This window comes from Gobius niger (assembly GCF_951799975.1).
Source record: "Gobius niger genome assembly, chromosome: 14".
Taxonomy (NCBI): domain Eukaryota; kingdom Metazoa; phylum Chordata; class Actinopteri; order Gobiiformes; family Gobiidae; genus Gobius; species Gobius niger.
Window position 1 is genome coordinate 30,498,856 of NC_136865.1, and position 15,847 is coordinate 30,514,702.

General features: G+C 42.8%; 1 protein-coding gene across 1 annotated transcript; it reads left to right on the top strand.

The window, feature by feature from the left end:
* Window positions 1-323: 323 nt before the first annotated feature.
* fhl3b (four and a half LIM domains 3b) lies at window positions 324-11,800 on the top strand. Its single transcript, XM_079571462.1, has 5 exons — window positions 324-525; window positions 4,218-4,392; window positions 7,383-7,552; window positions 7,697-7,883; window positions 11,587-11,800. The coding sequence occupies exons 1-5, from the start codon at window positions 370-372 to the stop codon at window positions 11,733-11,735; spliced, it is 837 nt and encodes a 278-aa protein (XP_079427588.1). The 5' UTR covers window positions 324-369; the 3' UTR covers window positions 11,736-11,800.
* Window positions 11,801-15,847: the final 4,047 nt, after the last annotated feature.

Below are 15,847 nucleotides of genomic sequence, written 5' to 3' on the forward strand. Positions count from 1 at the left end.
ACATTTTTGTCACATTTTTGTTGATTTTTTGTCACATTTTTGTTGATTTTTTGTCACATTTTGGTTGCGTTTACATCCTTGGTTCCTTCTAACTTTTTGTGGCTGTTTTGGTGCTTTTTTCCCAAGAAGCTTTTTGATTAGGGTAAAGCCAAACTGGAGAAAATGGGATCCGTTCAGATGGGAGTTAAGAGGTTAATCCCTCCAAACGAGCTTTTGTTCAGTAAAACATCAGTAACGGGGATTTAAAGTGAAATAACCGGATCTTCTTTGTTGATTTAGCCGCATAACCGTCACATTTACTGACACTATAGAAACTCTCTGACTCCGCCCTCTCTCCTCAGGCCCCCGTGAGCGCCCCCGATCTTCAAAATGGCGGAGCGTTTCGACTGCGCGAGCTGCGGCGAGTCTCTGTTCGGGAGGAAGTACATCGAGGTGGAGCGCGGGCCTCACTGCGTGCCCTGCTACGACCGGCTGTTCGCCCACAGCTGCCACGAGTGCAAGCAGCTCATCGCCCACAACACCAAGGTGACACAAAACACCGCCTTTCCTGCTACACGTGGATACCAAACATGTCAGTATTTGTGAATGGGTAAGCGCGGGAAAGACCAGGGAGCAACACAGACATGCTGGAGTTACTAGATGCAAGTGGGTCATTTTATACTCACTACTGCCACCTCAGGTCATACTTGTAACTGCAGCTTCTGTATTAACCTCTTAACTCCAGCGTCAACCGAGAGGATCTTTTTCCTCACGTCATCAGATTTTTTTTCCAGCAGTTTTTTGTTGTGTTTTCAACTCATATTTGTAACTTTTTTGTCATTTTTTGTCACATTTTTGTAATTTTTTTGTAATTTTTTGTCAATTTTTTGCAATTTTTTTGTCAAAATTTTATCACATTTTCATCATTTTTTTGTCACATTTTCGTCATTTTTTTTGTTACATTTTTGTAATTTTTTTGTCAAATTTTTATCACATTTTTGTATTTTTTTTTGTCAATTTCTTGTGATATTTTTGTGACATTTTTGCCACTTTTTCATCAATTTTTCCGTCACTTTTTTGTCACATTTCCATCATTGTTTTCGTCTCAGTTCTGTCGCTATTTTCACAGCTTTTTTCCAGAAGCTTTTGGATTGGGGTAAAGCCAAACTGGAGAAAATGTGCTTGGTTCAGGTGGAAGGGGTTAAAAATCTGTGCCACATGTCTATATTGCTCGAAATATAATTTGCCTAAATTCTGTATGCAGGAAAATGGAACTGGAGTCAGTCCCTGATCAGGTCCTGAACAGGTTAAGCTCAAATAAACGAATAAACTAAACTAGACTAAACATGAAGCTCCGTTACCCGCCGTCCGGTCGGGTTCTCCGGTTGGTGGTTGCCGTGGGCGACGGCGTCTGTCTCTTCTTCTGTGTTTTCTCTTTGGACAGAGCGTTTTTCTCCTTCTCGTTCTCCCGCTCTTTGTCCTTCTTCTCCTTCTTCTTTTCCACCTAAAAAACAACAATATATAATTTGTCACTTTTTTGCTGGATTTTTGTCACTTTGTCAATTTACATCCTCATTTTCTTCTCGTTTTTTGTCGTTATTTTAAAGAAGCTTTTAGATTTGGAGAATTTGGAGAACAGGAGAAAACATGTTCAGGTGGGAGTTAAGAGGTTAAAGCTTCAAAAAAGATTAGAAGGCAAACAGCCAAGTATCATATGCAAGGCCTATTTGTGCATTACTCACCTATATCCCCTAGGGGCGCAATGACAGAAGAACCAAACAAAAAGCAAACGATTTAGAATTAACTTTGCATAGTAAAGAATATCATAAAAAGAAAACATACTAAACAATGCAAAAAAATGGTCTTCTTCTATGTTTTGTGAGTGTGGCGCACATGGTGGCCCATCTAGAGGAGCTTATTGGTACAGGATCAGCAGCTTTAAGTCAGAAAACGAATCTAAAACTCTTGCTGTAATTAAAGATGGGCTTTTATTAGGACAAGAGTAATCAAGCCGCATCATTACAGACTTCACTTGGAGGATAAAGAGGGAACGTGACAAGTTTAAGTGCAGGGATCATGTCTTGTTCTCTGACCCAGTGGTTCTTAGAGCTGTAAACCTGTCCTTTGTGTTTGGAGTGGTTTTATGAGTGCGACTTCACAGCAGCACCGTTTCTGCTGCTCTGGCTTCAGTCCTGCTTTAACCTCTTAACTCCCGCCTGAACCGAGAGCATTTTCTACAGTTCAGCTTTACCCAAATCCTGTAGGCCAGTGCAACGCCTTATTTGAAAGCTAAGATCTACAAAACTCATCTAAATGGATCTTTTTCCTCACGTCATCAGATTTTTTTCAATCTTTTTTTTTTTGGGGGGGGGGGGGGGGGGGGGGTTCAACTCATTTTGTAGCTTTTGTGTCCTTTTTTTTGTCTTTTTTTTGTCACATTTTTGTCACATTTTTTGTAATTTTATTGTAATTTTTTGTCACATTTTTGGTCATTTTTGGTCACATTTTTGTAATTTTTTTGTCATTTTTTTGTCACATTTTTGTAATTTTTTGTCACTTTTTTTGTCACATTTTTTTTCATATTTTGTCATATTTTTGTCATTTTTTGTCACATTTTTGTCACATTTTTGTCACATTTTTGTCACATTTTTTGTCATATTTTTGTCACATTTTTTTCGTCACTTTTTTGTCACTTTTTCGTGACATTTTTTGTCATATTTTTGTCATTTTTTGTCACATTTTTAGTCACATTTTTTGTCACATTTTTTCTCATTTTTTTGTCACATCTTCATTGTTTTTGTCTCAGCTCTGTCACTATTTTCACACCTTTTTTTTGAAGCTTTTGGACTGGGGTAAAGCCAAACTGGAGAAAATGTGCTCGGTTCAGGTGGGAGTTAAGGGGTTGAGTTCTTCTGCCACAGGTGGAAAGGGTTCTTCAAATAACCCTTGTATTAGTCCAGGCTCCTTCATGAACATGTTTGGACCCTTGTATTAGTCCTGGCTCCTTCATGAACATGTTTAGACCCTTGTTTTAGTCCAGGCTCCTTCATGAACATGTTTGGACCCTTGTTTTAGTCCAGGCTCCTTCATGAACATGTTTGGACCCTTGTATTAGTCCAGGCTCCTTCATGAACATGTTTGGACCCTTGTATTAGTCCTGGCTCCTTCATGAACATGTTTAGACCCTTGTATTAGTCCTGGCTCCTTCACGAACATGTTTGGACCCTTGTATTAGTCCTGGCTCCTTCATGAACATGTTTGGACCCTTGTATTAGTCCTGGCTCCTTCATGAACATGTTTGGACCCTTGTATTAGTCCTGGCTCCTTCATGAACTTGTTTGGACCCTTGTATTAGTCCAGGCTCCTTCATGAACATGTTTGGACCCTTGTATTAGTCCTGGCTCCTTCATGAACTTGTTTGGACCCTTGTATTAGTCCAGGCTCCTTCATGAACATGTTTAGACCCTTGTATTAGTCCTGGCTCCTTCATGAACATGTTTGGACCCTTGTATTAGTCCTGGCTCCTTCATGAACATGTTTGGACCCTTGTATTAGTCCTGGCTCCTTCATGAACATGTTTGGACCCTTGTATTAGTCCTGGCTCCTTCATGAACATGTTTGGACCCTTGCATTAGTCCTGGCTCCTTCATGAACATGTTTGGACCCTTGCATTAGTCCTGGCTCCTTCATGAACATGTTTGGACCCTTGCATTAGTCCTGGCTCCTTCATGAACATGTTTGGACCCTTGTATTAGTCCAGGCTCCTTCATGAACATGTTTGGACACTTGTATTAGTCCTGGCTCCTTCATGAACATGTTTAGACCCTTGTATCAGTCCTGGCTCCTTCATGAACATGTTTGGACCCTTGTATTACTCCTGGCTCCTTCATGAACATGTTTGGACACTTGTATTAGTCCTGGCTCCTTCATGAACATGTTTAGACCCTTGTATTAGTCCTGGCTCCTTCATGAACATGTTTGGACCCTTGTATTACTCCTGGCTCCTTCATGAACATGTTTGGACCCTTGTATTAGTCCTGGCTCCTTCATGAACATGTTTGGACCCTTTTATCAGTCCTGGCTCCTTCATGAACATGTTTGGACCCTTGTATTAGTCCTGGCTCCTTCACGAACATGTTTGGACCCTCTGTGCTTCAGTGCTTCAGTGCTTCAGTGCTTCAGTGCTTCAGTGCTTCAGTGCTTCAGTGCTCTTGATCCGTGTCTTCGCTCGTCTGCAGGAGCTGTTCTACGAGGACCGTCACTTCCACGAGCACTGTTTCCGCTGCTCTCACTGCGGCAGATCTTTGGCCGCGGAGCCGTTCTCCAGCCTCGGCCCAAACCTGGTCTGCAGCGACTGCTTCTCCAGCGAGTTCTCCGCCAAATGCGCCGCCTGCGACAAGAGCGTGGCCCCGGGTGAGAACGCTTCATCCTGGATCTCTCAGCTTTCAGCGTCAAACACGAAGGTTTCCTCACAGGGTTTTACTGGAATCTGTCCCTCGATCGATCGCTGTTACTTCATCAAGCTTTCCTTACGGGATGTTTCAGCTCTGACTAAACCAGGACTAAACCAGGACTAAACCAGGACTAAACCAGGACTAAACCGGGACTAAACCGGGACTAAACCGGGACTAAACCAGGACTAAACCAGGACTAAACCAGGACTAAACCAGGACTAAACCAGAACTAAAGCAGGACTAAACCAGGACTAAACCAGAACTAAACCAGGACTAAACCAGGACTAAACCAGGACTAAACCAGAACTAAACCAGGACTAAACCAGGACTAAACCAGAACTAAACCAGGACTAAACCAGGACTAAACCAGGACTAAACCAGAACTAAACCAGGACTAAACCAGGACTAAACCAGGGCTAAACCAGGACTACACCAGGCCTAAACTGACTCCTCTCTGGTGTCAGTGAATCACCACGCCTGTTTTCAGACGGTGATGTTGTGGTAATGTTGTGGTAATGTTGTGGTAATGTTGGAGTAATGTTGGAGTAACGTTGGGGTAATATTGGGGTAATATTGGGATAACATTGGGGTAATGTTGGGGTAATGTTGGGGTAATGTTGGGTTAATGTTGGGTTAATGTTGGGGTAATGTTGGGGTAATGTTGGGTTAATGTTGGGGTAATGTTGTGGTAATGTTGTGGTAATGTTGGGTTAATGTTGGGGTAATGTTGGGGTAATGTTGGGGTAATGTTGTGGTAATGTTGTGGTAATGTTGGGTTAATGTTGGGGTAATGTTGGGGTAATGTTGGGGTAATGTTGGAGTAACGTTGGGGTAATATTGGGGTAATATTGGGATAACATTGGGGTAATGTTGTGGTAATGTTGGGGTAACGTTGGGGTAATGTTGTGGTAATGTTGTGGTAATGTTGGGGTAATGTTGGGGTAATGTCAGGGTAACGTTAGGGTGATGTTGGGGTAATGTTGTGGTAATGTTGGGGTAATGTTGTGGTAACGTTGGGGTAATGTTGGGGTAATATTGGGGTAATGTTGGGGTAATGTTGGGGTAATATTGGGGTAATGTTGGGGTAATGTTGGGGTAATGTTGTGGTAATGTTGGGGTAACGTTGGGGTAATGTTGGGGTAATGTTGGGGTAATATTGGGGTAATGTTGGGGTAATGTTGGGGTAATGTTGTGGTAATGTTGGGGTAACGTTGGGGTAATGTTGGGGTAATGTTGTGGTAATGTTGTGGTAATGTTGGGGTAACGTTGTGGTAACTTTGGGATAACATTGGGGTAATGTCAGGGTAACATTAGGGTGATGTTGGGGTAATGTTGGGGTAATGTTGGGGTAATGTTGTGGTAACGTTGGGGTAATATTGGGGTAACGTTGGGGTGATGTTGGGGTGATGTTGGGGTAATGTTGTGGTAATGTTGGGGTAACGTTGGGGTAACGTTGGGGTAATGTTGGGGTAATGTTGGGGTGATGTTGGGGGTAATGTTGTGGTAACGTTGTGGTAATGTTGTGGTAACGTTGGGGTAATATTGGGGGTAATATTGGGGTAATATTGGGGTAATGTTGGGGTAATGTTGGGGTAATGTTGGGGTAATATTGGGGTAATGTTCAGGAGTCCCTCAGGAGTTTAACCCTCAGTGGTCTCGTCCTCTCAGGAGTTTAACCCTCAGTGGTCTCGTCCCCTCAGGAGTTAACCCTCAGTGGTTTCGTCTCTCAGGAGTTTAACCCTCAGTGGTCTCGTCCCTCAGGAGTTTAACCCTCAGTGGTTTCGTCTCTCAGGAGTTTAACCCTCAGTGGTTTCGTCTCTCAGGAGTTTAACCCTCAGTGGTCTCGTCCCTCAGGAGTTTAACCCTCAGTGGTCTCGTCCCCTCAGGAGTTAACCCTCAGTGGTTTCGTCTCTCAGGAGTTTAACCCTCAGTGGTCTCGTCCCTCAGGAGTTTAACCCTCAGTGGTTTCGTCTCTCAGGAGTTTAACCCTCAGTGGTCTCGTCCCTCAGGAGTTTAACCCTCAGTGGTCTCGTCCCTCAGGAGTTTAACCCTCAGTGGTCTCGTCCCTCAGGAGTTTAACCCTCAGTGGTTTCGTCTCTCAGGAGTTTAACCCTCAGTGGTTTCGTCTCTCAGGAGTTTAACCCTCAGAGGTCTCGCCCCCTCAGGAGTTTAACCCTCAGTGGTCTCGTCCCTCAGGAGTTTAACCCTCAGTGGTCTCGTCCCTCAGGAGTTTAACCCTCAGTGGTCTCGTCCCTCAGGAGTTTAACCCTCAGTGGTCTCGTCCCTCAGGAGTTTAACCCTCAGAGGTCTCGTCCCCTCAGGAGTTTAACCCTCAGTGGTCTCGTCCTCTCAGGAGTTTAACCCTCAGTGGTCTCGTCCCTCAGGAGTTTAACCCTCAGTGGTCTCGTCCTCTCAGGAGTTTAACGCTCAGTGGTCTCGTCCCTCAGGAGTTAACCCTCAGTGGTCTCGTCCTCTCAGGAGTTTAACCCTCAGTGGTCTCGTCCTCTCAGGGGTTTAACCCTCAGTGGTCTCGTCCCTCAGGAGTTTAACCCTCAGTGGTCTCGTCCCTCAGGAGTTTAACCCTCAGTGGTCTCGTCCCTCAGGAGTTTAACCCTCAGTGGTCTCGTCCCTCAGGAGTTTAACCCTCAGTGGTCTCGTCCCTCAGGAGTTTAACCCTCAGTGGTCTCGTCCTCTCAGGAGTTTAACCCTCAGTGGTCTCGTCCTCTCAGGAGTTTAACCCTCAGTGGTCTCGTCCCCTCAGGAGTTTAACCCTCAGTGGTCTCGTCCCTCAGGAGTTTAACCCTCAGTGGTCTCGTCCCCTCAGGAGTTTAACCCTTAGTGGTCTCGTCCCTCAGGAGTTTAACCCTCAGTGGTCTCGTCCATCAGGAGTTTAACCCTCAGTGGTCTCGTCCCCTCAGGAGTTTAACCCTCAGTGGTCTCGTCCCTCAGGCTCCCGCATGCTGGAGTACGAGGGGACCACGTGGCACGAGGACTGTTTCTGCTGCCAGGGCTGCGGGACGTCCATTGGCGCCGCCTCCTTCATCCCCGACAACAACAGCTGCTACTGCGTCCCGTGCTACGAGTCTCGCTTCGCCCCGCAGTGCCACCTCTGCAACAAGGTGAGACCACAGGGACCACAGAGACCACTTCGGTAACACGGTACAGTGAGAGTTTGGTCTGTTTTTGGCGTTAAAGCTGATGTGCAGGACCAAAGTGATTCTAATGCCACTCACTCATCGTCTCGTCCACTGGTTCCTCCTCAGGCTCTGACCAAAGGGGGCGTGACCTACAAAGAGCGGGCGTGGCACCAGGAGTGTTTCTTCTGCGGCGGCTGTAAAGCTCCTCTGTCCGGACAGACCTTCACTTCTCAGGGAGACCAGCCCTACTGCGTCAAGTGCTTCAGCAGCCTCTACGCCAAGAAGTGTGCGGGCTGCAAGAGCCCCATCACAGGTGAGAGCAAGAGCCCCATCACAGGTGAAAGAGCCCCATCACAGGTGAAAGAGCTCCATCACAGGTGAAAGAGCCCCATCACAGGTGAAAGAGCCCCATCACAGGTGAGCACAAGAGCCCCATCACAGGTGAGAGCAAGAGCCCCATCACAGGTGAGAGCAAGAGCCCCATCACAGGTGAGAGCAAGAGCCCCATCACAGGTGAGAGCAAGAGCCCCATCACAGGTGAAAGAGCAAGAGCCCCATCACAGGTGAGCACAAGAGCCCCATCACAGGTGAGAGCAAGAGCCCCATCACAGGTGAGAGCAAGAGCCCCATCACAGGTGAGAGCAAGAGCCCCATCACAGGTGAGAGCAAGAGCCCCATCACAGGTGAGCACAAGAGCCCCATCACAGGTGAAAGAGCCCCATCACAGGTGAAAGAGCTCCATCACAGGTGAAAGAGCCCCATCACAGGTGAAAGAGCCCCATCACAGGTGAGCACAAGAGCCCCATCACAGGTGAGAGCAAGAGCCCCATCACAGGTGAGAGCAAGAGCCCCATCACAGGTGAGAGCAAGAGCCCCATCACAGGTGAGAGCAAGAGCCCCATCACAGGTGAAAGAGCAAGAGCCCCATCACAGGTGAGCACAAGAGCCCCATCACAGGTGAAAGAGCCCCATCACAGGTGAGAACAAGAGCCCCATCACAGGTGAGAGCAAGAGCCCCATCACAGGTGAGAGCAAGAGCCCCATCACAGGTGAGAACAAGAGCCCCATCACAGGTGAGAGCAAGAGCCCCATCACAGGTGAGAGCAAGAGCCCCATCACAGGTGAGCACAAGAGCCCCATCACAGGTGAGAGCAAGAGCCCCATCACAGGTGAGAGCAAGAGCCCCATCACAGGTGAGCACAAGAGCCCCATCACAGGTGAGAGCAAGAGCCCCATCACAGGTGAAAGAGCAAGAGCCCCATCACAGGTGAGCACAAGAGCCCCATCACAGGTGAGAGCAAGAGCCCCATCACAGGTGAAAGAGCCCCATCACAGGTGAGCACAAGAGCCCCATCACAGGTGAGCACAAGAGCCCCATCACAGGTGAAAGAGCCCCATCACAGGTGAGAGCAAGAGCCCCATCACAGGTGAGAGCAAGAGCCCCATCACAGGTGAGCACAAGAGCCCCATCACAGGTGAGAGCAAGAGCCCCATCACAGGTGAGCACAAGAGCCCCATCACAGGTGAAAGAGCCCCATCACAGGTGAGAGCAAGTCCCATCACAGGTGAGCCCCATCACAGGTGAAAGAGCCCCATCACAGGTGAAAGAGCCCTATCACAGGTGAAAGAGCCTCATCACAGGTGAAAGAGCCTCATCACAGGTGAAAGAGCCCCATCACAGGTGAAAGAGCCCTATCACAGGTGAAAGAGCCCTATCACAGGTGAGCCTCATCACAGGTGAGCACAGACTCCTGCATCAGCACGCAAATATGTTTCCTTTTTTTTTTTTTACACCACAAATTACCTCAGGTAAAAAAAAAAAATATATGACATATTTTTTATACATTTTCATATTTCTTCTGTTTGTTTTTTTTTGCTTTGTTTTTTTTCTCCTCCCCCAAATTGTTTTTGTCTGATGTCACTTCCAGGGCTCCGTAGTAAAGTTCGAAACTAAACTGGACACAAAGGGAAACATTTGAGCCAAAGATTGGTTAACATTTCAGTCAGAGCTGCAGCTGAATTTGTTTTAGACCCGAGTTTTTGTGTTTTTGACGATTTTTTTTATATTTCTTCCCAAAAAATATTTATATATATATTTTTATTTTACCCCAAGGTAATTATCTCGTTCCTCTTAGATAATTTGTGGTGTAAAAAAAAAAAGTACAAAAATGTTACACAGAGTTGTTGGCACAGAGTGGCAGTCTCGAACGATACCGTTAAATGATGCAAGGCTGGGATCGGACGCTGAGGCTCTACTGGCATCGAAAGACATAAAAGCATCAAAAGCAGGAAAAGAAAAACAATCTGATATCTTTAGATCCAAGTTCTGATGCTGTTGGTTCAGGGACAGGATTAAAGGAAGAGACTCTTGTTTCAGCTCAAATAAGTGACACAGATGTAAAAGAAAACTAATTTTATGGAGCAAATGAACATTATTGATCTGTTTCTGATTCCAGATGTCACATATTTTGTACAGGTATAAAAAAAAGTATAGTTCAGGTAATTTACGGCCCTACTCAGACATCATTCATCCTGGACTATTGTAAAACGAAAGAACACAGAAACCCTGGAACGGCTGCTGTAGAATAAATACACATTAGGTTCATCCGAAGATCCTGCACGTTCTCGGTGAGTTTCCATTTGAAATCCCAGAATCACCTCAGACCTGGTTTTCCCGCCGCGTCAGTCACAGATTTCTGCCAAAACCCTGACGTGATCTGGGAATCATTTCTGCTATTTCCGCAGAAACACAGGCTGTAATTAAAAGGCTTTTCCTCCACCAGGAATCCCTCCGTTTAAGAACCCACAGCGACAGACCCCAGGCTTCACCCAAAACACAGAGACGATCCATCTCAATCACACATATCAGATGTTACTGTCACTTTAACCAGTTTGGCATTACCCAAATCTAAACGCTTGTTGACTATTAGACCAGTGTAATGTGTCTTTTGAAAACCTACAAAACTCATTGAAGCGTCTTCCTTGTTTTTGTTGTCAGGCTTTTGGGTTTTTGCCACGTTTTTGCAGCATTTTGGCTTCATTTCTTTTTTGTGTGTAATGTAACTAAGATCAACAACAAAAATGTTATTCAAATCTGTTTAACCTCTTAACTCCCGCCTGAACCGAGAGGATCTTTTTCCTCACGTCATCAGATTTTTTTTCCAGCATTTTTTTGTTGGGTATTTAACTCATTTTTGTAACTTTTTTGGCATTTTTTGTCACATTTTTGTAATTTTTTCGTCAATTTTTTCGTCAATTTTTTCATCCGTTTTATCACACTTTTTGTCCTTTTTTTGTCACATTTTGTCACATTTTTGTCATTTTTTTGGTCCATTTGTAATCAAATTTTGGTCAAATTTTTATCACATTTTTGCAAATTTTTTGTCAATTTTTTGTCAAAATTTTATCACATTTTTGTCATTTTTTGGTCAATTTTTTGTCATATTTTTGTCATATTTTTGTCACATTTTTGACATTTTTTTGTCAATTTTTTGTAATTTTTTGGTAATTTTTTTGTCAAATTTTTCATAAATTTTTTGTCATTTTTTGTCACATTTTGTCACATTTTTGTCACTTTTTGTCATTTTTTTGTCAATTTTTAATCAAATTTTAGTAATTTTTTGGTCAAATTTTTATCACATTTTTGTCAATTTTTTTTTTTCATTTTTTGTAATTTTTTGGTCACATTTTTGTCAATTTCTTGTGACATTTTTGTGACATTTCTGCCACTTTTTCATCAGATTTTCATCACTTTCTTCTCACTTTTTTGTCACTTTTCCATCATTGTTTTCATCTGTTTTGTTGCTATTCTCACACCTTTTTTCCAGAAGCTTTTGGATTGGGGTAAAGCCAAACTGGAGAAAATGTGCTTGGTTCAGGTGGGAGTTAACGGGTTATATGTGTATCTGAGCCCAGGCCTCTTATTGTTATTGAGTGCTGGTTTACTGGTGTTATTTTCTTGTTTAGCTCCGCCTTTCCTCTCTGTTTCTCTAAGTCCCGCCTCCTGGCTGTTGCAGGGTTTGGAGACGGGAAGTACGTGTCGTTCGAGGAGCGCGAGTGGCACCAGCCGTGCTTCAAATGCTCGCGCTGCTCCGTGTCGCTGGTCGGAGCCGGATTCTTCCCCGACCGAGACCTCATCCTCTGCACGGACTGCAACTCGGACTGAACCAGGGGCCGAGGAACCGAGGAACCCAGGGACCCAGGAACCGAGACGCCAAACACAGGGAAACGCAGCAGACGACAGGAACTCACTCATCCAGCAGAAGAGACTTTGCGCTTTAAAACACTCGTGCTCACGGTGACGGCCATCTTTCTTCAACCCCTTAACTCCCACCTGAACCGAGCACATTTTCTCCAGTTTGGCTTTACCCCAGTCCAAAAGTTTCTGGAAAAATAGCAACAAAACTGAGACGAAAACAATGATGGAAATGTGACAAAAAAGTGAGAAAACATTGATAAAAAAGTGACAAAAAATTGATGAAAAAGTGGCAAAAATGTCACAAAAATGTCACAAGAAATTGATAAAAAATGGATGAAAAAATGACAAAAATGTGAAGAAAAAACGACAAAAATGTGAAAAAAATTTGACCCAAAAATGACAAAAAAATGACAAAAAAATGACAAAAAATGAAAAAATACAAAAAAAATGAAAAATAAAATGGACGAAAAAATGACAAAAATGTGACAAAATGCAACAAAAAAAATACAAAAATATGATAAAAATTTGACAAAAAGTGACAAGAAAATGACAAAAAATGTGACAAAAATGTTACAAAAAAATAAAAAAAATATGATAAAAATGTGACAAAAATGTGACACAAATGTGATAAAAAATGACAAAGAAAATGACAAAAAAGTTACAAAAATGAGTTGAATACCCAACAAAAAAATGATGGAAAAAAAAAAATCTGACATGAGGAAAAAGATCCTCTCGGTTCAGGCGGGAGTTAAGAGGTTAAAAAGCCGGAGTTCTGCTTTTGTTTGGTAACACTCTCAAACACTTCTTTATCACCGTCTCACAGTTAGTTTGTTAAAAAACCCAGTTTAAACTAAACATCCAGTGGTTTCACTTCCTGGTTTTCAAGCAATCTAAATCCAAGCTCCGCCCACTCTTCTAGAATCATGCTAATCTGTTGCCTGGCTATACTTTAATTATTTTGCTCTGTAGAAAGGAGCTAACTTCTCTATTGGTGGGTTTCAGGTCACATCACATAATATTATATAGAGGTAAATTATTTTGATTTTGAGGAAATGTTTGGTCTTGTACAGAGAGATCATGGACCCAGTGACTGATATTAATGATCATTTTTGTAATTAATACATTTTCTTTTTAGATACGACTTGTGAAAGTGTAATGCAGTTAATAGGAAAAACTGGCTCCTCCCACTTGGTTCTGTAACATCATCACATTCTAGACCTGAACCCAGCAATTGGTTTCATTTATTATCTTTATCTATTTAAAGAGGGGGTATTATGCTTTTTTCAGTCCCATAGCACCAGTCTACATCACACTACAATGATGACAAACCTCCTGTTGGTCTGTAAATGCAGTAAATTAGAAAAACTGCCTTGTATAAAATGTCTCTCTCAAAATGGCTGTAGTGAATGTCTTGAAATAGGCCTCTGTCTCTTTAAGAACCTCTGACTCTTTCGGACACGCCCCCTCCACACGCTGTCTGTGGCATCAGTGGGGAGGGGGTTCTGCTGAGGAGCAGTGGTTGGTTACTCGGCTGGTGATGAAAGCTCGGAGGCGTCTCCAGGAGGTGGGGGCGTTCCTAGGAGGACTCAGGCAAACCTATCCCTAAAATGGCCGCCATCAGAGTTTTTACAGATTACTCAGAAATACGTGAATGTGCCAAGGCAACACTTCAGCCATGTTTTTAATGAGGGAGTGACATCATAACATGATGTAAAGCTTGAAAAAAATCAATTTTGCATAATACCCCCCCTTTAAGGGTAATGAAAAGCCAAACTATTCTCTGTTTATTCTGAACTGGAGATTAGTCTGGACACGTAATGGACGCTGGGGGCGGGATAAAGGCAGGAAAGCCACCAGCATTGGTCCAGCTGCTCGTAATTCAAAACTGCAATCCTTCAAGGCTCTTTCTGCATGTGGAGCTAATGCTAAGATTACTCAAAGATGCACGAGTGGCTCCAGAGAACAACATTGTAACTTTGTCCAATGTTGCTTAATAACCCTCTTTAAGAATAAACTTCATTTAAAAAAGCTACTTGGATGAAATGCATTAAAGCAGAACTTGTTTACCTTAAAAAATCCTTCCCTCTGGAGGTAATACAAGTGTTAATGGGATGATTGGAGGGTCTTTCATCTCCCCCTGGTGTCTCTGGCCAGAAAACCACAATTGCAACTTTCCCTGTCCCGACCCGGAGGCGCAATACACACTAATGGAATCACGAAGAAGAAGCTAACAGGCTAACGGGCAAAGCTAACTGTGGGCTAGCACCACTTAAACAGTATTTACAGCCAAGTTTGAGTGAAAAAAATAATCTCCATTGTGTAACACCTGCAGTGGCGCTTATGGCCTCTAGGGGCAAGAGTTGCTTAGTTCTGCTTTAACATGTTTATAAAGATTTTGCAAAATGATGCTTTAAATTGTGCTTTTATAAAGTTTATAAGAACACATTGTAAAGTTGTGCTTTTATTCCTTGTTTTATTTAAATGATGGAAATGCTCTTTATCAAATAAACTTCATCAGCGCTGGTCAAAGTACCTGGTTTCGTTACTTGAGTAAAAATACAGATACTACTGCACATTAACCCCTTAACCCCCACCTGAACTGAGCACATTTTCTCAAGTTTGGCTTTACCTCAATCCAAAAGCTTCTGGAAAAAAGCTGTGGAAATAGCAACAAAACTGAGACGAAAACAATGATGGAAATGTGACAAATAAGCGAGAAAACATTGACAAAAAAGTGACAAAAAATTGATGAAAAAGTGGCAAAATTGTCACAAAAATGTCACAAGAAATTGACAAAAAATGACAAAAAATTTGATAAAAATTTGACAAAAAATGACAAAAATGTGACAAAAAAATTTCAACAAAAATGTGATAAAAAAATTACAAAAATGTGATAAAAAATTGACAAAAATGTGATAAAAATGGACAAAAAATGACAAAAAATTGATAAAAATGTGATAAAAAATTACAAAAATGCGATAAAAAATTGTCAAAAAATGTCAAAATTGTGATTAAAAAATTGACCAAAAAAAAAGACAAAAAACGACAAAAAAGTTACAAAAATGAGCTGAATACCCAACAAAAAAATGCTGGAAAAAAAATCTGATGACGTGAGGAAAAAGATCCTCTCGGTTCAGGCGGGAGTTAAGACGTTAGTTAAGTGAAAGTATTGAAGTATTCGTTGTAGAAAATAAGAGAAATGGGGGAAAATTGTGGGAAAAATGGGCTTAGTAATGATTGTTCTAGTAAATGCCCTGTACAAATACGACTCTCCCAGAATAAAATGGATATTTACGATAAGACTTTGACACAGAAAGATCCATCTCATGTTCAGTCTTGTTGACTCGGCGATGTAAAGTGGTTCTGGGAATGTTTTTACGTCCGCCGCTGTCAGACCTCGTCGTCTCAGACTCCAGTTTAGCTCAGCGTAAACAACACGGAGCGTTTTGAACCGAGGTTATGAACTGAAAACATGATGATGATGTGGCTGATGAGGAAACCATTTTAGGGAAATAAACCCGGGGACACATGTTTTCACTGAATATGAATCGATGGCGCACGAGGGCGGATAAACATGTTTTGAGAACTTAAATTAGACGCTAGTTTTACTTTCTAAAAGGAAAATAAATCAGAAAGGAATTTGGCAAAATGGAGGTCATGGATCGTCAGTAGGTTTGACGGTTTTCCAAGTGAATAAAAAGGGGAACTATATTGTGAGGCGTAATAATACCATAGGAGCACTTTGACGTCTGTGCAGTAATGTCGAACTTCAGAGGAGAGGCTAAATACTAACAACATCTTTGGTCTGCTTGACTCGCAGACGTAAAGACCAGACAGGCACACATCAACTCGTCTAAGCTCAGGTAAGAACTAGGGAGGCACCGATATCACTTTTTCTAAAACCGATACGAGTACTTTGATTTAAGTACTTGCCGATACCGAAAACCGATACGAGTACAAGGCATTTTCTTCAACGTTCTTTCTTTTTTCACAGCAGATTGGTTTGTAATTAGTTAATTTACTCATTTACATTTCCTTAAGTAAAGTCGGCGACACATTTAAGAGCAGTTATACTAGAA